The sequence below is a fragment of the Erpetoichthys calabaricus genome, chromosome 2 (genome assembly GCF_900747795.2).
Source record: "Erpetoichthys calabaricus chromosome 2, fErpCal1.3, whole genome shotgun sequence".
NCBI classification, from domain to species: Eukaryota; Metazoa; Chordata; class Cladistia; order Polypteriformes; family Polypteridae; genus Erpetoichthys; species Erpetoichthys calabaricus.
In genome coordinates this window covers 98326881-98350430 of record NC_041395.2, presented here as the reverse complement: position 1 = coordinate 98350430, position 23550 = coordinate 98326881, and the positions used below count along the sequence as shown (strand labels likewise).

Below are 23550 nucleotides of genomic sequence, written 5' to 3'. Positions count from 1 at the left end.
CCTCTCAAACTCTGGTGTCTTGTTATCAATAGAAGCTAGGTTTGTCCATCTTGCTGAATCATACATTGCTGCAGGAGTAGTATGCAGGAAGAATATCTTGGAGTCATTACTGCTGTTTTCCCTAAAGAGCTGCGTTCATCCATGTAGAAGTGTCATAATGTTGCTTTTTATAGTTTCTCATGAGCAGTATGGTTTGTCATGATCACTTGTGATATAAATGTTTTATACTGTTTTTATTAATGTTTGAATGCTGTATGTAGTCTGTTAATTTTTAAGACAACTATTCTGCACAAGACTATGTGGTGTTCCTGCCATTTACTATAATATAGGTTTTATTCAGACTCCAGTGACATTCTGCTTAACTGACTGGTGACTCATAAATTGTCTTGGTGTCTTTAAATGTATGACCTACAATAAGCTAGTATGCAGTGCAGTATTATGCCCCAGTATCTTAGTTGCTTTTATCAAGCCCTCAGTATTAAGAAAGTATGTAGGCAAATAGCATCATTTGACATGATGATCTGATTTTTTCCACTTCTTCAGCAACTTTTTCATACTTTAGAGTACATAATTTCAGTCTGTTCTGTGTTGATCCTGTTAAGAGTGCTTGATCTGTGAGATTGCAAATGGAAGTGTGGATTGCAGTCTGATAGTCCAGAAATGGTAAGACTACCAGCACAGCTCTGATTATACACTGCCTTGCAAAAACAAAGTCAACATCTGGATTTAACTAAGCAAATAGGTAAGAGCCTCACATTGGATACTTACTGCAGATATTAATATACGTCAGCTGGAAACAAGTTATTTAACCTAAGTGATGCAGTGAGTAGCTTCTAATGTCTTAAACAACTATGTCAACATATCTTGTGGTCGTAGAAAAGATGTTATGCTGTTTCAGAAGGGTCAAATTATTGGCCTGCATCAAGCAAAGAAAACAACTAAGGAAACTGCTGAAACTACTAAAATTGGGTTAAGAATTGTCCAACTCATTATTAAATCCTGGAAGGACGGTGGTGAACCTTCATCTTCATGGAAGAAATGTGGTCAGAAAAGATCTTGAATGATTATGATTGGAGATCAGTTAAATATATGGTGAAATCAAGTCATAAAAAATCAACAGTAGGACTCATGGTTATGTTTAATAGTGAAAGTAAGAGCATTTCCACCTGTACAATGAAGAGAACTCAGGGTATGGGGACTAAACAGTTGTGTCGGCTTAAGAAAACCACTTATCAGTGAGGCTAATCGGGTGGGGAAAAAAGGCTTCAATTTGCTAGGGAGCATAAAGATTGGACTCCGGAGCAATGGTCATGTGGTCCGATGAGTCCAGATTTACCCAGTTCCAGAGTGATGGGCACATAAGGGTAAGAAGATTGGTTGATGAAGTGATGTATCCATCATGCCTGATGTCTACTGTATAAAGCCTGTGGGAGCAGTGTTATGATCTGGGGTTTCTTCAGTTGGTCAGGTCTAGGGTCAGCAACGTTATGTGCCCAAAATATTAGTTAAGCTGACTACCTGAATATACTGATTGGCCAGGTTTTTCCATCAATGGATTTTTGTTTCCCTGATGGCACGGGCATATTCCAAGATTACAATGACAGGATTCATCAGGTTCAAATCATGAAAGAGTGGTTCAGTGTGAGCATGACCTTAAACCCAGTGAGAATCTTTGGGGTGCGCTGAAGAAGACTTTACGCAGCAGTCTGACTACTCCCATCATCAGTTCAAGATCTTGGTGAAAAATTAATGCAACTCTGGATGGAAATAAATGTTGTAACATTTTATGGGCTTATTAAAACAACACCACGGCGAATGCATGCTGTAATCAAAGCAAAAGATGGTCCAGCGAAATATTAGAGTGTGTGACTTTTTTTTGGCCAGGCAGTGTATCATAATTGTTAAGCACTAAAGTTGTCATTAAAAGTGATACTGTACACTATTCTGACTCTCACTGCTTACTCACTTAGACTACAGAGATTCATTTGATGGCACATGTTTAAATTCCAGATTCCTACTTGTGTAGATAGTTTTTACAAACTGAAGTTTACATTTCAGCAAAGTGCCTCTTTAGGAAAGTTTTGGGTATTAATTGTATATTTTTATATGTAAAAATTTGATGTCTCAAAAAATACGTTTGCATTAAGTCAAGATGAAATTTTTGGCAATCTCACAGGCAGATGTGTTAATGACAGGAATACACTGGGACTGAAATCAGAAAAGACTTCCCCAGCTACATGTGTAAACAATGTGTAACTTGACAGAAACCCAGCACTCTTAATTTTGTCTACAACAGGGAAGAGCTACTATAGCAGACATAGAGCAGACCACTTTATAACAGTTATTGCTGACAGAGGCTGGTTCAGTTTGTGCAGAATAACAGATGGGCTGCATTAGGTTAACTATCAGCAAGTGCAAGAGCTGTGCCAAAAGGGATATATCTCAACACTCAACTTGTTGTACCTTGTCATAGACAGGGTGTAGCAATCAACAACCCAATCAGGTTTCACTCCTATGTCTGATAAATAAGACGTGTGCTTGCGGTAACCTCAGGAACATAAGCCTTAGATATGGAAGTTGTTTAAAAACATCACTTGGTCAGTTTAAGCTTTGACCCTGCTGATTTACAATGATAATTAGGAGTAGTGTATGACAGAAAAGGTGAGAATTTCCTCATCCATCCTGCAGGAGTGGTGTTTTAATGGTGTGGGCTGTGTTGTGAGGTATATATAAGGTTCTTTGAAATGAGCAGATCAATATTTGATTGCAATAGATTACTTGAAAATCTGAACCAAACCTTGCTTGAATGAAATGGAATAAATTCTTTGAAATACAAATCTCCCACAAGTTAATAAGCTACAACTGTGAGTCAGCATGGGCCAGAATTTCTGTGCCCTAATTTTGACACATTATTGAGGCAATATCTTGTGAACTCAGCCTCATCTGAGGGAAGGTGGCTAGCCAAATAGCTATTAAGCAAATTTATGTAAGTAATAAAGTGGACAATCAAGTATGTTGGATAAAGTAGAAACTCTTTCTTGTCTTTGTAAGTGAATCAAATATTTTAAAAATGGTTCAATATACGGTAAGCTATAGAGAGCTTTCGGGTGATTGCTAATCACCACAATATGCTTGTTTAGGCAAAGGTAACAAGGATTTGTATTTCAGACCAATCAGAGGTTTTTCTGTTGCCCTGCTAACTTTAGTAGAATGACACATAGTCATGAAAGAAAAAAATGCCATTTGTTATCTGCTTGAAGTTGTTTTGTGAAGAGACTACACTTTCCCAGAGCATTATTAAAGATTGTCAATGAAGAAGACAGAGCCACAGACACATTACAATATAAAGTAAATTACAATAGAAAAAAATAGTGGAATCCCAAAAGGCAATTTCTGATAGCATACTCACTTCCTCTCAAGCACAGACCCTATATATAGGAAGCAGACATCAGAGCTGCCTAATTCAGTTGTTGAAAAATGGTCTCATTTTATCCTAAAAATAACAAACCAAAGTAGGCCAATTCTATGAAGGCCCTGAGGATTGCTCTACTGTGAAGTCACAATTATCTTTCCTCTGAGAGATAGATTAATAAGACTCAAAAAAGTGATGGGAACTACATGTAACCTCCCCAGAAGCATTACACTGCATCTCTCTGAGGCAACTCTGTCATTTGTGGTGCAATAAGTTCAGGTGTCCTTGAGTTTCTCTGTAACCTCAACCCAAATTAAGAGGCAGCAAAGTCGAGAATCATACTTACTGGTGTAACTTTAGGACAGAAATATAATCATCCATCTTACATGTTGGGGAGGAAACAAAGGCCACAGTCCATAAGACAGTGGAGCTCACTCGTAATAGGTCATAGATTTACCCCGCAAGAATAACCAACACTGTTTTAGGAGTAAACAGTTTCAAGCAGCAGTCAGGAATTGTTCAGCTTACTTATAAAAAGTAGATGATTTAGAAATAAATTAATGAAATCAGCCATGATGATAGCAGAACAAAAAATAATACTCGACTACCCACAAACTTTAATTCTTTCAGATAAATACATTTACACAAGTAGTTAAATAACACAACATTCAAAAATAAGTTTCAGTAAAGTAAAATTACAAGATTTAAAATGTCTGTTCATTCAGAACTTTAATCAATCCCATACATTACCGACACAATTAAAATATGTAATCATAAACCATAGTAAAACCCCACCCCGAACAGACAGTAAATTAGTAATAAAAGTGGAAAAAAGAGAAAATGGAGGCATACTGAGTTATACAGCCTTTTATTACTTAAAATAATAGGAGTTTAGCAGAGACACAAAGAGCAGCTTAGCTGAGTCAATTTGAAACAACATTAATGCAATCTTGCCAAATTCTGAAAAAGCTCTACACAGTTCCATGTAAAGAAATTGTGCATTTGTTCTAGTTTTAGATAATGAAAAACATCATTTTCCCATTGCTTAACAGAGGATGCATTAGGATCATTCCATCTAAGAGAATCTGTGGACATGCTAACAATGTAGTGTAGGAAATAATCGTCAGTTTATCATCAGATAGTCTAAGTTCATCTGGAATAACTACAAAGACTGTTGTAAAACTGTAACACCTACGCTATCTTTTAGAAAGAAAAAAAATTTTCACAAAATGTTTTTAATTTTGGATAGTCCCAACACATATGCCTGAACAAAGCTGGAGCTACATGGCATTTTTCACAATTAGGGTCAAACCCCTGATAAATTTCAGATAGCTTTAGTTTGTAAAAAGGTGCGTAGATGATTTTCACATGGATTACAGTGTGTTTTACACAAATTGAACAAGAATGAATGTTGCAAATTATTGACTTCCACTCCTTGCATGAGATATTGACAGAAATGTTTTCCAGCATTGCCAAGGGCAGTCTAGCAGTGAGCATCTGACAATATTTGATAAAGCCTGGAAATACTGTAAATATTTTCCTCCTTTAATAGTTCAGATATTTTCAGGTATGAGCATTGGAGGTAGATTAAAGAAGTCAGGCAAAATTCTTCTTTATAATGTTCCTAACTTGAAAACAGAAAAATAAGTGTGTTGAATTCCATTTTTACAATGAAGTTGATCAAAGGGTGCAAACACATTATCAACATAAAGATCTCTGAAGATTGAGATGCCTGGAGTCTTCCAAAACTTGCTGTATAGTACAAGGAGGGTTCTAATGTAAAATGATCATGTAATGGAGCAGCAGGCATTAGTGCCCTTTCCTTAAACTGTTCACAACATTGGTTCCATTTTTTGACTGAGTGAAGAACAATCTGATTACTAATAATACTGGTATACTGGTGAAAGTTACTAATGGCTAGAGCACAGAGCACAGCCAGCTATGTTGGTTCATATTCAGTACGGTCTTCCTTTTTACGTTGTCTATAATTACAAATATTTGCAACCCAGTAATATAACTGAAAATTAGGCAGCGCCATACCATCTTCTGCTTTTGATTTTTGTAATGTTTATTTTTTTAGATGGTCTTTTTTCCTTCCATATAAATGAGCTAATAGTAAAGTCAAGCTTTTAAGAAAATTATTTATCAATAATTATAGGAATATTCAGAAATTAGTAGTTCAACCTGCTACAACTGCAGTAGGGTTCTTTACAGGAAAGCATTACAGGCTAATCTGCAGCCAACTTTAAAAAAGGTTTGGATGGAATCGTAGAACAGTCTGAAAATTTCTTTCTTTACAGTAGACCTGCTTTCAGTATTATGAACAGTACAATTAAGAATGAAATGAGGAAGCAATCTACAGCAGTGTAAAAGGTTTTCACATTTAGCTCATTTGCTTTTTGCTGGGATGTCTGCATTGCTTTACCTCCTTGCATTGTCTTTTAACATTTCAGAAAGATTTTTCTCAAAGGTTCGAATTAAAGTGTCAGGGTAATCTCTACAGTAAGTCACCTTTTGCACTCAATTCTTTGGTTTATTCTGCCTGCTGGGAGTAAGTACTACTCGGGTTTTTTAAAATTTTTCTTTTGGGGCAAGTTTCATGGGAATGATTAACAGTCACATGAAATTAGCACTTGAAACTTAATTAAAGATTATAGGCATGCTGACCAGCATCTGTAAAATAAAAAAATCAGAAGTGCACTTCGGGTCAGATCTAGATTTTATGAAGGCAGTAAATGTAGATTAAAAGGTAAAAATGTATTACAGACATAGCAGTGGCTGTTCATAAGACAACAAAACTCAGTCCAAGAACTATCAAAGACAAGAGAAATTGAATTAATTTTACAGCATAGGAACCTAATTAGACTAGCTGGGCTGTATGTCATTTATTTTGTTATTCTGTAACTAAAGGACTTTGGAAAATTTCAAATGATATTTTAGCCTGACTAGCCTGGGAATCCTTTGATTCAGTTTACCAGTAAGTCATATGGCTGTCATACCACAGCTGAGAAATCGTTTTCAAATTCTGAAGCTTGCTTTAAAAAAAAAAAGTTCCAGAAAATGAAGCTCTGTGAGATGCCTTTTGGTTTCTTTCAAAGTGTAAGAAGGCCAATATTAATTGTAATTTACCCCAAATCGCAGGCCTGCTTCTTATTGTAGGAGGGGCTATCACTATTTTGCAGGTATTTTAGGCCCATAATGTCAGACTTTAAAAATGTCAAAATGTATGGTATTGGACACTGTGCAATTCAAGAAAGTTTCCTCACTGACCTAAATCTGTCAAAGATTTTCATCATTCTCTTTTGATGTTTGTTTAATTACAATATGTAAGTAGATTACTGAAATTATTCTTGGTTTTTCATTAAAAATAAAAAGTGAAAATACAGTAAGTAAAGGGAATCAGAGTCTTACAATATACACTCAAACAGCAAAGAGTATAAAATAATACAATATAAAAAATGTGCAGAATATATTGCAAAATATTCCTTCAAACTGACTGTAGCGGTAAGAATAGTTTGTGTCCAGGATACTTATTATGCCACATGCTATATTAAATCTATAGTGATGACTAACAAAAACTTTTAATGTTATGTTTTCATGGAGAACAGACATCACAAAATTCCTGATGCAATGAGCTTCAGTGAAGACCCAGCTTGAATAATATGAAACATTCATGAAAAAAAAATCTCATACTACTTATGTTGCCAAACGCAAAACGGAAATCCAGTTATGTGCTCACAATGTCCCAAACACACACATTTTGGCTAATATATTGTTAAATAAACCACTTCCAGAAAATTGCACATTAAAATAAGACATTTTTCTTGTTCATACAGTAATCTTGAAGACCTTTCAGCTGTGCATTGAAACAGACTGGTTTAGGAAATGATGAAATAAACTAGAAAAATATTTGTTGTACGTTTTGATAATTGAAAATCAATTTAGGCTTCCCCTTAATTATGAACAATCGCTTTACAAATATTCAGATATATAAAGAAGGTAACATAAAATTCTGTTTCATCTTATGAACCAATGAAGCCAAATTTTTGTGGTTACATACAATAAGTCTGTGATAATTTGAAAAAACGTGTTGCCAGTGCTACACCTCACCTTCTTTGCAGTCATTCCAAGCCTACCTTTCTGTAGCCTGCAAAGTGCATTGGGCTCCACAGGTTGTGGATCGTTCTCATAGCCGACGCTGTGTGCCTGTATTCTGGGTCGGTCAGCTTGTCATATATGTTACTAACGTGCCTTCTAGCATTATCTTCAGCATCACGTCTCTAAAACCGACAAGTTTAAAAGTCAATTTCTTTGAATGTGAAACAGCTTTATTAATTAGTATTTACTGAAGGGTAAATGCCTTAGTATGATTTGCATTGATGACAAATTTTATAATTAAAGTTCTATTGAATTTCATGTATTTTGGTGTTATTTGAACATAAATAAGGATCATTTTTTGGGCCAAGAAACACAACTTTTTCTGTTTAAATGAATGGTAATTATATGTTACAAATGTGTTTTCAGAACAGGGTAGCTTTGCAAAATGGGGGAAGCCTGTGTCTCTGAATCTGAAAAAATCATGTTCTTACACTGCAGAAAATTGATAAATTGTAAATGTATTCACCATGTTTACTTTTATGAAGTCATTATTTTTAATGAAGAGTATTTTCTTTATAAACCTAACTAACACTCAAAATAAGAATATGATGTGCAATATGGGCGGTAGCACTGCTGCCTCGCAGTTAGAAGACCCGCGTTCGCTTCCAGGGTCCTCCCTGCGTGGGTTTCCTCCCACAGTCCAAAGACATGCAGGTTAGGTGCATTGGCAATTCTACATTGTGCTTGGTGTGTGTGTGTGTGCCTTGTGATGGGCTGACGCCCTGCCCAGGGTTTGTTTCCTGCCTTGCGCCCTGTGTTGGCTGGGATTGGCTCCAGCAGACCCACGTGACAGTTAGGATATTGCAGGTTTGATGTACAATATAGCATAACATTTTCAAACCTGTGTAATCCAGTTCAAGTTTATGTGGGGACAGAGCATATTATGGCAGCACTGAGATAATACAAGATAACATTTAAATCCAGTGTAAAGCCTGTGCCTTTGAGAGTAAAATAACTACCCTCAAAGAATATTAAAATATTAAATCATGGTTTGACTTTCTTGATTCATTTTTGTTTATAATCCTAGTGAATTTCTTAGAATTTATTTTCTAAAGGTAACCTTCTTTCAGTGAGAGTTTCAAACACATTTTTAAATCAATTTTAGAGATTTTAATGATAGTAATAATAATCACAATAAACATTGTTTTCTGATAGTCTGATGAGGTCTACCTGCATTTACTTAACGTTTTTCACTGTTGTAAAGCTGGTAAGAGTAGCAAGTGAAATTGTTCTAGGTTATACTTTCTTTGGTAGGTCAGTGATACATGGAAAAAGAGAAGAAAGCTTCTTCTAGTTACAATGCCCTGAAGCAGACTGTAGTTCAGGTTTGCACATGTAAAGACCCAGTATAGCAGTTTTCATGATCACCTTTGTAAACATGCCAACAAAACTGACTTATTTTTTCAGTTATACTTCCTATTTCAAATAATATTTAACAATTAGACATGAATAGAACAGAACCATCGATAAACTAATAATGGTTAAATCCTTAATGCTGCAGCTTCCTCATTCCATGTGTGAAAAGATTCTTCACCATAGTCATCTAAATGGACCAAACGATGTTTGCTTAGTGGTGTACTTGTTATAAATAAATTAAACATTGGAAAATCCTTTAATTTAAAGGAGCATTGTGTGTCCACAATTTTCAAATTAAATTACTGAGATAAAGATCTGTTTATGCAGGGCTTCAGTAGATAGATATACAGTACTAGAAAAGCATTTTATGACTGTAGCTTTTGAGCAATGAATGACCATATTCAGTCCAGAAAGCAGTTGTGAAAGCATGTTCCATTTATTTTACACATTTTCGGAACTCTCTTAAGTATACCTATGAGTACAAACACAGTCTCCTACAAAATGACTTACCTGTCTCTCTATCTCTCTTCTCTCACACTAACATAAACTCACCTAATGTTATCTTATTTCAGGTCCTCCTTCTGACTGCAGTCTCACTGGTTTTTTTTTAAGGAGAAAGTGTGAGCTTCATGTAGACACTGATGAACTTAGAAGTTGATTTCTTCTAATTTCAGGTCTCTTAAGCTACAATGCAGTATCATCATGACCACAATAACAATTTTGGATTTGTAATTCAGTAGCAGAGGCAGACACCTATTTATTATACTATATTCTAAGACCAAGTAAAAGAAACAAAAAACTGTCTGAATGCTTGAGTTATTTTATTTTTATAACAAAACTAAACCTGCTTTTTCTCCATTTGGTGTACTGAATGTATAGTATGTATAATGTATTAATTTTTTGCTTTACCCCGGGAGGAAAATACTACAATGTGTTGGGTAATTTGATATGGACCAAGATAACAATTTTTCCATAGCTTTCTATATATTGGGGGTTATCTAATGCAGAACAGGATATTAAACTCAGTTCCATCTTTTTCCCCAGGGTTAATGATTACCTTAACAATGAAATGACACACCTTCTCTCTTTTCTTTTGGTTGAAAAAAATGTCTGTATAAAAACCTATTTATTTTTTATGTATTGTTTTAGGTATACTTTCATTTTTCCAGAAGTATAGCTTCTTTTCTTTGGTGACCTCAATGTGTCGGATGAATGTGCTACTAGCAGTTTTTCCCAAGGCTGCTTTTTCCACTGTAGCACTTAAACCATTTCCTTTTTTCAGCCTAATTGTAGCTTAAAATCAAGCAAACCAAGTAAAAAATAGCAAAAAAAAAAAAAAACATTCTGCTGTTTTAGTGCTCAGTATCTCACTTGTGCTTATATGTTTGAAGATCCGAAAGTGAATGGCGAAGCAGACAAGGCGGCGTTGGCCAACGAAGACTGCCCGCATATAGACCAGGCTTTGTCGCCTGAGGATGGCCAGCTCTTTAGCCCAGTCGAGAGATGTGAACATCCCTGCTTCCTCTTAACAACCGGGGAGCTGGCTTGCCCATCTGGGGGAAGAGTGAGGAAGGGTATGTAAAAGATAAGGCCAACGCAAAAAAAAAAAAAAAAAAAAGAAAAATCATCACAAACAACAGACTCTGGCTGCCGTGTAACAGCAGTGAGAAATGCAAACAAAATGTTTCTGATCACCAACCCCCTAAACCTATCCACATCAAAGCAGCCTTTGTTATCTCCAAAACTTTTTAGCAAAGCACACCATTCTTCCTTAAGCTCCTACTCCAAGAATGAGACATTCAATCCCATCCTATGACTGACTCCCCATGGCACTTCAACACCATCTCTAGACCACAAGACTTGGACTGTAGAGATCTGCATTCTGGTTTGCTGTTTGAACATGGGGCTCATGCACAACTTTGCCCTTTCCACCTTGCAATATCCAAAAATTTTCTTTAAGAGGTGGGCCAAAAGCAAAATTCAAATATAAAACTGTGGCATCCATAAAAGCACCTTAGACACAGAAGATTCACACCACATTCAGAGCTCACCAGTGCCACTCTCATATACTGAATGATTAATGCAAATCCTAATTTATGCTATATGGCCATAGATGTGCATGATGGAATCCCCCCTAACCTCCGTTTCTTTCTTTTCTTTTTTTTTTGTTTCTTTGTTGTGAAACCTGTCCTTCCCCAGGAAGTGCTAGCCGACGTGCAGCTGGTCTCTCTTCACAGATGAGCCAACACGTGTTTCCACTTCTGCAGCTCAGCTGGATTGAGGCGCAAGGAGGACACACTAGGGTCACGCAATGAAAGAAAATGGCAAAACAAGCGACTCTCCCTAACTGTGCCTACCTTTAGCTGCAAGCTAATGTTCTCAGTTGTCTGTACTGTCAACCCATAGCTTGTTACCAAAAGCCTTGCTTTTTGTTAGCTGCTGTGGCCTCGTTGAGAGCACATCAAAACAGCCAAGAATGTTTAGTTGTTTATTTTCCCTGTTGATGATGAAAGCCATAATTTTAACTGTACGCTCCTCCACCAACCCTGACTCACCAGTGACAAAAATTACATGGCTTTTTTCCCCCAAAATTAAAATATAACATGTAAATAATGACAAAAAAAACAAAACCCTTCCTGAGAGCTTTGAGAATGAACAAACACAAAACCAGAAATGCAGATTTATGTAGTTCTCACATCTTACAAAGGTTTTATATTGTAATAGGACTGTTGCACATAAGCATCAACTCTCAGACATTAGAATCTCTTCAGAAATATATGTATTACATATTTATTATCACACACACAATTATATTTATGTATGTGTATATATACAGTACATTAATGTATATGTTTACATACATATTTGGAAAATACAAAGATTGTATAATACACATTTACCCATACGCTTTTAGATGCAAAGCACACGAACAGCATTTGATACAATTGACATTTTTGTGTTAATAATCACTTGCAATTGTGTTGAACATTAAGGGAGATTCTAGTTGGATGATACTTTCTTTTGAAAGTATTTCTGCAAAAGCTTTTTACCTTTGTAGGAAAGAGTGGTTCCTTAACCTACTGAGCTGGGACAGTTTCATTCATTCTGAGCATGCTCTATGACTTGAAACCAACTCCAAGAAAACACTCCACCAACCAAACCCCCAGGTCCCTGACCAACTATCTCCCAACTGGCTGCTTACACTTAAATCTGAAACAGCAACCACATAGACCCCTTCCCCTCCCCGCACGCATATACACACACAGTTCTGCTCCCACTCCCTTCCTTCTTCCAGTGCATTCTGGGGCTTTTTGTTAATCAAAGAGCACATTCTACTTCCCATGATGCACCACACCAACTTGAGCATGCTCTGTGCACTGAATGAAAGATGAAGTCCAGATTGGCTGTAATAGTTTCTTTAAGTAAAGATTAAAGTCAGCATATTGCTGGCCCAAATTTGTGGGGGAAGGGAAAAAGAAGTCAAATTATTTTTCCAATTAAAAAATATAAATATATATATATATATATCTATATAAAAGAAACTGCTGTTGTGTGCATGTCTGTTGGTTTGTTTGTGTGTCTGTTGAGTGTGTGTGTGTGTATTTATTTATTAAATAATATAAATGTAAATGTGTCTTTCTGTTATCTATATGTATGCATGTATTTAAACTTATTATTTGCCCGCATGGAAATATCTAATGCTAAATGCAAGTAGTATCACCACAGTGGCTCCAGATTCATTCACCTCAGTGAAACAAAACATAATGAATTAGATAATAGTGTCATGCTTTCCAACTGCAAAACAGATAACTTTTAGTTCAGTTTATACAGTATGTACTAAATATATAATAGAAAGCAGCAATTATAAGAACATGGTGATAGATAAAAAAGCAAATGAATGTAGTGAGATGGAGCCTGATGTGTGGGATACTACAGTCTGCACGTGTCTAAAGCGAAGACCAAACCTGCCTGGAAAGCTGTAAATGAATGACTTTATGACTTAGATAATTGTTTCAATATTGTTGAAGTAGACCCAGAAATTTGTGCATTCCTAAGACAGAGTGTAATATGACAAAGCTACGTCACACTCTTCAACGAGGCCTGTGGCACAACAGTAAATTAAACTCCCCCGCAAAGTTTATACTGTGTAAGTATTATGGTCCAGCACAGTCTATTCAGAGATGCCCTTTGTTTTAATGTACTGGCACCACTCAGAGGAAATCTTGGTTTTAAACACAACATCAGTTCCCATTGAATAAGGGAATTGTGAGTTTAGCTGTGACACCGCACTATACAAGGAAGGTACTTCAGCCCTCGTGCAACCCACCCTGCACCTAACAGCTTTCCAGGCAGCGTCAGGATTACAGTCCTCTCCAGGAGACACCCGTCCCCAACTGCATGGATGTTCTACTGCCACTCTGTTCGGCTTCAGTTGTCTTCATTGTTCATGCTTTCAACACTCTGTTGTCTGTTTTAGTTTGCTTTTTTTTGCATTTTGTATCTGTCATGTCTTCCCAAGAAATGAGAATAAAAAAGTGTCTGAAGGCATCATGTCTCCAAAAGCGGGGGCAGTGTGGGGGGGGGGGGATTTGTTGAAACCTTTACAGATTTGACAGGGTAAAATGATTGAAGCTGGCGTGATAGTTGCAGCCACTTCAGATTCTATGGATCCTAGAGAAAGCAGTGCTTTCCCAAAAAAAAAATATTCATATATATATATATACATATTTATATATTATTAATATATTTTGACTATCCAAGCTCCCACCTCCACCCCTGCTTTAAGCAATGAATGCTGACTCATAAGTAACAGAATTCAAACTGAAGCTTGCAGTTTGCATCATTTAGAACTACATTTGTCTGAAATTATTCTTATTCTGTTTTTCTGCCCTGGCATCTTGCGTCAGGATGCTTCTTAATTTCAGGCCATACAATAGACTAGTGCCCTGCCCTATAACAGATCTGACCCTCTTCTACTGTTATACCCTCTTTCCTTCACACCTCTCATGATTCTTCAGAACAGTCCAGAACAGACAAAAAAATGACTAAGGATTTATTGTTTAAAACACAAGCTGCATGTAGCACTCCTTTTTTTCTTTATTTGAAACATCTTTTTTCATTTGAGACACATGACCTTTGGTTGCATTTTCGGCTTTCTCTCTTTTTCTTTTTTCTTCTTCCTCAATTCTCTCTATCTCTCTGAACATCTAAATGTCAGACACTCAGCCTGGCTAGCGACTGCATGGATCGAGCTGTGCCTCAAGGATAATTTGGCTGCCTATGTGCATGTCGCTGCATTTTTTTGTTTCTCTTCTATCTCTGCTTTTCTAGATTTTGGAATTAAAAAAAAAAAAAAAGATCCATAAAGACTTTTGCATTTCTTTTTTTTTTCTTTTTTTTTTTTTGTTTTTTTCAATGGGCTTGGATTGATGCACGGGTACTCATTGTATTCTTACCCGCAGATCCCTGTAAAGAGGATTCTGTCGTTTCTAAATATTTGCAAGCAGAGGCAGTCAAGGTGACCTGAACAGGCGGACTATTTCTTAAAGGTGGACCAAACTATATATTTTTTTTCCTTTTCACTGCCCATTTGTTACTGGGGAGGGGGGGGGGAATGAACAGTAGCACTGGGAAAAGAAGAAGAATGATGAAAGTATAATGCTCATAAAAAGAAAAAAAAATACTCACATGCAAAACCCTGAAGGATATGAAGACGGTCGAGTTTTGTTTTTTCTTTTTTTTTCTGAGCTCGAGTTCACTTGTTTTGAAACTGGCTCCAGATGAGGCAAAAAGGATGACCATACCAACAAGAAAAGGAAAGGACACACAGTAGATGTGAGCAACAGCAATGGACTCACCATCTGAAAGACTAGAAGACTCCTATCTGTTCATTTAGCATGAATTGCATGATATATTATCAGGAAAAACCTGTAATTGTAATGATTATCTTTAAGAAAAAAAATATATATTTTCTTTCCAGAGCTCCTTTTACATACATTCAATGTAGCTAAAATGTATCACAGTATAAAATTGTACTTTTTATTTATTTATTTTGAAACTGATTGCTTTCACTCTGTTTTTGTATAGAAAATATACTGTACAAAAGTGACAGTTTTTAAGACAAGTGTGCAATCAGACCAGTCATCGGTCATATTGACCCTCATATAGGCTTAAAAAAATCACATGAACAAGGGACAAAAAGCAGCGATTAGCAAGTTGCGTCTGTGTAGTTTTAATGATTCTTTTAGATCTGTTTCCGTTGGCATGCTTGTGACTATGGACCTGATAATACCCAGCTGGGCTAACTTTAAATATATTTTTTAATTTTGCTCTGTTTTCTGTTGTAATTTATTGGTGTATAGATCCAGTGTGAAGACCCTACTACAGTTACAACGTTGTTCATATCACTTAATAAGTATGGACTTTTAACAGTGTTATTTTTAAACAACAGAAAATGAACAGAAAACTTAGGAATAAATACAAATACATAAATAGATGAATAAAACAACAAGACCGACATCTGAGAAAGAAGACAAGCAGATCTGGGACTAGCAGTATGAAACCCCAGAGGGATCCATACATGTCTCTCTGGACCTTTAAAGCAAGATTTAACAGCATTGTATGCAATTTAGTACTTCTGAAATAAGCAAATGCATGCAAAATGTTATGCAAAAAATAAATACATTAAAAGTAAACAAATACATAAATAATTAAAAGAAAGAAGGAAATAAAAGTTCTAGCATGAAATAAATTTTGTATGAAACCTGTGCTGGTGGTGATGTCTTTTTTCAGTGGCTGGGGCGTTGTTTCACCTGATCAATGCCCAGCTTATGTCTCTGTGCAGTAAATCATTTTTACAGTGTGTAGCCACTTATAGTGCATGCAGTGGGCCTTAAACATTCCAGAGCTTTGCAGTTGCTCTTAACTTAAGGAGCCAAACCTATCATGTGGGAAGAGCAGCCTCACAAGGCTAGCATGCTGGACAGCAATCCATTTTCAAAGCCCATTCAAGGTTGTGATAGCAGGGGAATGGCTGAATAACCTGACATGGGTGCCCCCTAACTCAGCTATAGGCACTTTCACATGATCATATGGCTTTAGTCCATTGGAGAATGTCCACTCGATCACTGGGAAAATTCACAAAGAATGCACCTTCGTTGGGATTTAAACTGCTGTGGTCAGTCAGAGTCAAGATTTAAAATAAATAATAATAAGGTACTTGGTTTTCAAACTCTTAAATACCAGTACCTAACTTTTTTTTAATAGTTTCCCCACATATTCCTTCACATATTCTTCTTACTATCAGATGATAACGATGGCAGGAACCAGTCACGTGCACTTTGTTAGCAGTCCTTAATACAAATTATTAGTGAAATATAGGTACTTTCTACAGCTTTCATTTTTTTGGTTATCAGTGAGGAACTTTTTTTCTACTTTCCTGAAATTTTAGTGTCATATATAAATTAAAAAGTAAATGTGCAAACCATGACTTGCTTTACAAGGAAAATGAGTTTCAATAAATTAATTTTTAATTACTGCAATTTCGTTTGAATAAGAGCACTATGAGAAATGATTGAGTATGCCATAACTAATAGAAAAATAACTCCTGTGATTAAAAAGAATATGAATAATGAAACAAGGTTTAGTCTGTTCACAAATTCTCTGTGATAGGGTAGCAGTCTCTCCATGGCTGAATTCTGCCTTACTGATCCTGTGGGTCAGGCTCTGGCATGTGGATCTCTTGGCACATTTGGTGGGGCGGTTGACTAAAGATCATGTTACAGTATGAATTGAACAAATATGTGACGTATTCTATTGTCTAAAGTTAAATAGTCTGCCCTATATATTATTTTGTCTTTTTTACCGCTGCCTTTACAGTATAAGCAACTCTTAAATCAGTATCCAGCATAGAATTTCAGCACATGCAGTATATGGGAAAACCAGAAGTGATGGAGAAACCCGTTCAGCCAAGCACTGCCTTTCAATTCCTAGTCACCTACAGTACCTGCTGGAAAAGATGATCAGTTCAAGATTTGAAGGCTCCCAAAATGCCACTCTCTACCACACTACTTTGTACATCATTCTAGGTATCTGTACTGTACTGTGTGAAGAAAACATTTCAAATATTTGTGGAAAATTTAGTTTAACCAGCTTCAATATGTGCCCCATTGTTTAAGTTAAAAAACAAATTTTTAAACTAACAGCTAGAATTCACTGTTATTAAAAATAAAAGTGAATAATTATCTTGAATGCTTTCGTAATGTCTCCTGTTAACTGCTTCTTACATTCAAAAGATTTAGCTTTTCAATGGTCTTTCTCTAGCAGATTGATCATTTTTTTTTATAAAACAGACCAGGGGCCTCATGTATAAACGGTGCGTACACACAAAAATGTTACGTACGAATGTTTCCACACTCAAATCGCGAAAACTTGGCGTAAAGCCATGCACATTTTCACGGTAGCTCCAACTTTGGCATACACAAGTTCTTCACTCTGTTTTGCAGACTGGCGGCACCCAGCATCAAAGCAGTGCTACTGTTCCTGTGTGGTTACCCTTTCTTTAGATCCACATCCCTGGAGCGGCTTTATCGTATATACTGAAACTATCTGCATATTGTTTATTTTTTTAATGCATCTGATTGTAATTAACCTGTAAGAATATAATGTTCCAGGGAATAGCCAAAGTATTCCAAATACCATAGCTGCTTTAGCATTGTTACTCTCACTGCACCTACTTTTTCTTCTTTCAGCTGTTCCCGCTAGGGGTTGCCACAGTGGATCATTTTTTTCCATATTACTCTCACTGCACCACTCAGAGCATTTATATCACTGTATCTGAGTGGGGAATCACAGATCTACAGCAGAGAATTATCGGTATACAGCATCAAGCACATGCTGCCTCAGCCATGCTGCCTATTTGAACTGCTCTCACTCGGCAAACGCTTCAAAACCTTTCCTGTACTGACCTCGCGGTTCAGAAACAGTTTCATCCCAAGAACTATAAACGCACTCAATCAGTCCATTAAGTGCTCCTTGTAGAACTGTTTGTACTTATTAGTACAATTACCTCACTGTAAACCTGCGATGCAGTTATAATATTGCATATTTGAGCCACTTTACAAAGTGGGTATTTACATATGATGACGATATCATTTTTAAGATGAAATGCAGCAAAATATGTTTATTATATTATACAGATAAAATGTTAACATAATTTAAATAATCTATATTGTTAATAATTAAACATGTGAGGGTCTGGCACTCCGTTCATGGATTGTTCTTGCCTCGCGCTGTATTCTTGCTGGTGCTGACGTGACACTGGAAGGATAGATGGATAGAATAATTAAACACGTACTACGAAGATATTTCAATGTTCCTTAAAAGTGTCGAAGAATCGGCGTTCTAAGCTTACAGATGGCTTAATGTCTATTACAGAGCTGATTGTGTGGCGATTGGGTATTTGGAGAAAGAAAGGTAAGAACAGGAATTGGGGGTTCGTACATTTGAAAGAGACAGTACTGCTGCAATAAAGTATTTCATCAAAGGTCAAGCAAGCATCTTGCGTGAGACATGAACATTCACTGCGCCACCGTGTTCCCATGTTTAATAACATGCTTTAACTCCTATCATAATGAAAATGATATCACGTATACTTCTCAGTATTTTAATTATTCAGAGAGCTGTAATGGATTCTGCGTCCTGTCAGAGGCAGAGAAAGCCCGGAAGCACGTAGTGATTCACACACAGTGCACATAGAAGATCAAATACAAAACAAAGCATTTAACGTGCTACTTTAGTTACAATGGGATTTGAGAAACTAGTAAATTAAACGATTTTAAGATGAAGTTTATGATGTTCTACTTTAATGATAAAATAAACTATGTGATTAAAGTGGAAATTTCGAGATTAAAGTTGACATTTCGTGCTTTTTTCCCACTGTGTGCCTTTTTTTTTTCTCTGTACCCTAATAAGCTTTCATATGACACTCAGACGGTGGGCTACAACTCGCCTTTTCATGGCGACTTTGATATATGACAACTTCTTTTTTATTTTGGGCACTGTGCGACTTTGTGAACTTGAGCTTTCAAGTTTCTCCGACACTCTATGTCACTCAATCAACTTCCTTTTGTTTATTATATCACTGTTTAAACCAACAAATAGTAAGTTTTTCCTTGCCTCCACTTGGTATTCGCTGAAATTCTTCTATTTCCCCCCATGCATTTCCCATTGTCTTTTCGCAGAAGGCTGAGCTTAAGGGCTATTTATATTGATTTGCATATTCAAAGAGGCGTAATTCTGGGAGGAGTTGGGGCAGGACAGCAGGCGTGTGCACGTGCATTACTTTTCATGCTGACCGGGATTTATGTAGTGGAAGAACGTGGAAGTTGGTGTACGCACAGATTTATGCATCTGGATTTTTTTGTGCGTACACACATTTCCGCTTTTGTCCGTATGCCATGTTATAGTGTGAATTGTACACATGGTGTTATACATGACGCCCACACAAAATTCCAGGCGAGGCTTAGGTGATGATGTGTTGCATGTTGATTAGAGCATGCAAGTAAGACATTTGCTCTATACATGACAGTAATGACCCCATACTGTATAAACTAGTGCATTGTATAGCCTAAGAATAACATCACTTGATTTGTACTTAACAAATAACCCAATATGGTATTAGACTTTTATTGCTTCTGAACAACTGTCTAGTTTCAGCTCCCTCCATTGTTATATTTAATACCTTTACTTACTAGATACAACAAACTTATTTACATTAAACTTCCTCTGCTACATATAGCATTATTATTAGTTGTTATAGTGGTAATAATAGTAGTAGTGGTAGCAGTACTGTAACATGTACAGTGAAATTGTTACTCGCACCATGATAAACAATTTGCCCAAGTCTGAATTCTGGCCATATCCATTTGTAATGACTTCGCTGACTTTTGGGTAGTTAAGTGTTACACTTCATCTACAGATTTAACCAGTTTGTTACTTATATTTTATCTAGATAATGTATACTATTTAAAAAGATAGAGAACCCTCCTCTAACTAATTCTTCAGGGACACAGCTTTTAACTTTGCCTAAATCAGGAGAAAGTTTCTTGCAGTATATCTCTTTGCTTGCTTAAAATTGCAACAGTTTTTACACATTTTTTGCACCACTTTTGGTGATTTGCTTGATTTCAGCTTATTTAATCTAAGCAGTATTTCTCCCTCTACAATTTCCAAATCAGTCAGTTCCTACTTGGTAGTCTCTTTTATATCTGGGAGATTATCTGCTTCCTCGGATGTGAAGACCTCAGAAAAATGTGAGTTTAGAGCATCTGCTTTTTCACTGTCTTTATCTTTTAATTCTCCTTTACTATTCTTGATGAACTTCACCTCCTCCTTGACTTTTCTTTTACTAAAATACTGAAAGAATCTCTTTAGTCATCTTATGCTTTACCTGCTATAATCCTCCCTAACTGCCTTTTAGCTTCTCTAATATCCTTCTTGTGGCGTCTTAAGTAACCTGAACCTAAATAGATATATTATAAAGAGGCGATATCCCTCCCTTAGTGATACAGCGGTAAGAAATCACATAGGAGAAAATAACTTTGCTTTCTTTAATGATGGTTTATGCGGCATAACAGACGGGAAGCCATGACAAGCCCATGTGTAGAGTCTGCCATTTTCGTCGCTGCGTTGGAAGGATTTTCAGGATCAGATGACGTTATCTCCCACCCGTCTGTCGGCTTTAAAGGTGTGCTGGGCAACGTTCCAAGGTTTTATACCCTTTCTTTTTTTTGTTTTTTCTGTCCTCCCTGGTCATCGGACCTTACTCTTATTCTATGTTAATTAATGTTGTTTTATTTTAAGTCTTACTTTGTCTTTTATTTTTCTTTTCTTCATGTAAAGCACTTTGAGCTACATTATTTGTATAAAAATGTGCTATATAAATAAATGTTTTGCTGTTGTTCTTCATATGCAGACCTCTCCTTAGGTAAATCATGCCATTCCAAAAAAGGAAAAGAATATCTAATATCATTCTGACTCTGTCACGCAGAAATAGTACAATTCCCATTTTTGTAGTTGTCCCTTTCTTGTCTTCTAATGCTTGCCTAGCAGTTCTAAATGATGAGCTCCTGTGTGCTAAATCTGGCCTTGTGTTAGCTGTACATGTGAGAAGAAGCAGCTGTTTTTTCCTTTGCAGCTTCTTTTTGAACTCCTTAATGAACCCAACTGCAGAGTTTCTTTTAAATATTCTTATAATTCTAAATTTAGTTATATACTTGTCCTGCATTACATTTCAAACATTTTTAAACTTATTCCACTGCTCCTCAGCCGTCTACACATTTAAAAGCTTATCCAAATCCATCCTTCTTAGACTTTAATGCATCTGCTGAAAATTTGCCCCACCAAAATTAAACTTAACAGATTTAGTCTTTGCATCCAAGCTCTTCCAAAACCCTGAGAACTGTGTTATGTTATGGTCACTTGACCCCAGTGGTTCAATCACCCCTACACCCTATTCTATCCTAACTATTACAAAATACTAAATCTAGACAGAGACTTCCCCCCACATTGGTGCTTTAACATAGTGTGTTAAGAAACAGTCACTGATTACATCTAAAAACCCCTGCTCTTGTGCTCCACTACTTGCAAAGTTAGCCCAGTTAATTTTCATGTAATTAGAGTCCCCCGTGACTAGAATATTGCACTATAAACTTGCCTTTTTAATGTTAGTAAAAAGATGCGCATTGAAATCACTATCTGCATTGGGTGGTCTAAAATAAGACCTCTTTCACTAATGCAATAATTCATGGACAGGAAGCCAATCTATTGCAGGGTGAACACACTCAAACACACACTGGGGCCAATTAATTTTGCCATTCTATACTAATAACAACCCAAGTGATTATGAAACAATTAAAAGGATTATGTGTTTGAGTATCCAGCTTCCTGAACTTGCCATATAGCCCAGAGGCTGAAACCCACTGCCTAGGTTAGCCAGACTGCTCCTACAGTAATCAGGCTGGGCTTTGGGCTACTGGATTTGCAACAGATGGCACCAATGGAGAAGCCTACAGAGAATTCCAGGGTTGATTCTGTTAGCTGCTAAAGAAACTAAAGACAAAGTCTAGAATATTAAGAGGACAGTATGAAAGATAGGAACAGTTGTGGAGTTACCAAAAAGTAAGGGCTAGTGAAGAGGGTTCTCTGGTCACTTATGCAGCTAAGTATGCACGCTCCATTTCTACAGGCAGGAGTTTGCAGGTGGTGGGACGGGGGAGTCAGGTTCAGGCTAAAAAATAACTTCACTCACCATGTAGTGTGACCCAGTGCTGAGCATTATGTAGATTACTGCTAAAATAAAAAAAAAAAATCTTGACATGTAAGCGTCATCTCAAGCCCCTTTTTAATAGTATGGCCAGATTCACTGAAGCCAGCAAACTGTCTCATCACTGCACATGATTAACATGCAGCAGAAGAGACCTTGATGATCAGGGGGTCTGTAGTTTTCGGCAGGGAAACTTCCATTGCCATCACATACTCTCATTCTCCTATAATGTAGTGTTGCCATGGAAACAGGCTGGTGCAGAGGGTAGGAAAATATCTCCCCCCCCCCAGCACCCCCCCCAAAAGAACACAGCAAGCTCAGAACAGAAAAGCAAACTCTCTTACTGCAGCCCCTCAAATGCAAGGGAAAAGGGGGGTGACAACTACGGTTTTGAGACAGGCATGGCATTTGGCTGAGGTGGGGCAGACAGGACAGGAAAGTAAAGTGAATAAATGCCATTCATCCAAAATACACAAACCTTACCAAGAAGGAACAGACGTGACTCACATGTAAGCAAATCAGCCAATGATATGGTGCATCCACGCAGTAGAAGTTCAAAGAAAAGAAAACATTCATCTTTGGAGTATTTATTTTAAAGGAAAAAGGTCTCCAAACACACACACATACACACACGCACGCACACACACACACACACACACACACATCACTTTCAATTTAGTTCAGAGGCAAGCACATGACAAGAACTGCAGGAGATTGCCCCAAAGTGGCAAAATAATGCATTTGAAATCATTAAAGACGTGCAGGGCATTTGGAAGTTTTCATATCTGGCCAAATTAGAAATTGTACTTTTGCATCCTTTTCAATTATGAATTAGTATACAGATTGGTATCCTCAATAAGTGAAAGTTAAAGATGAAATTCACAGTAGACAACTAATGACAAATGCCGAAATATGTTGAGATGCCTATCATAAGTCTTTGTGAACTCATAATAATTACTCGTAAGCCATCAGGCTTTAGTGTCCACAAGCTTCACATATTGATTGTTGAAAATCTGCCAGTTTTTTGGAGGCTTTGAATGGGGTTGACAGTCTGACTAGACATTCACCTTGTCATGCTAGAGCCACTGGAGTATTTCATTGACCACATGCTTAGAACAATCTCCCTGGTGAAAATTTAATCTCGAAAAGATTTTGGTGTTTTTAGCAGATTGGAGCAAGCAGGCTCTGTCTATTTACCTGGGCTGTAAAAAGTTGTGCAGGGGTTGCTTACGACAGCATTGACACCGTCCCCCTGTGAGATCTCAGGGGCCGTGACGGGGTTGTGCTGCAATACAACCAA

General features: G+C 36.9%; 1 protein-coding gene across 2 annotated transcripts in view; it reads left to right on the top strand.

The window, feature by feature from the left end:
- LOC114646166 (potassium voltage-gated channel subfamily C member 1) overlaps positions 1–15255 on the top strand; it is a 174626-nt gene extending 159371 nt beyond the window's left edge. Inside the window, exons 3-4 of one of the 2 annotated variants that reach the window (XM_028794192.2) lie at positions 10318–10500; positions 14389–15255. In XM_028794192.2, the coding sequence (XP_028650025.1) occupies positions 10318–10500; positions 14389–14453 (248 nt within the window). In that variant the 3' untranslated portion in view covers positions 14454–15255. The remainder of the gene's footprint in view (positions 1–10317; positions 10501–14388) is intronic. The other variant, XM_051923201.1, reaches the window with a different exon arrangement.
- The last annotated feature ends 8295 nt before the right edge of the window (positions 15256–23550 follow it).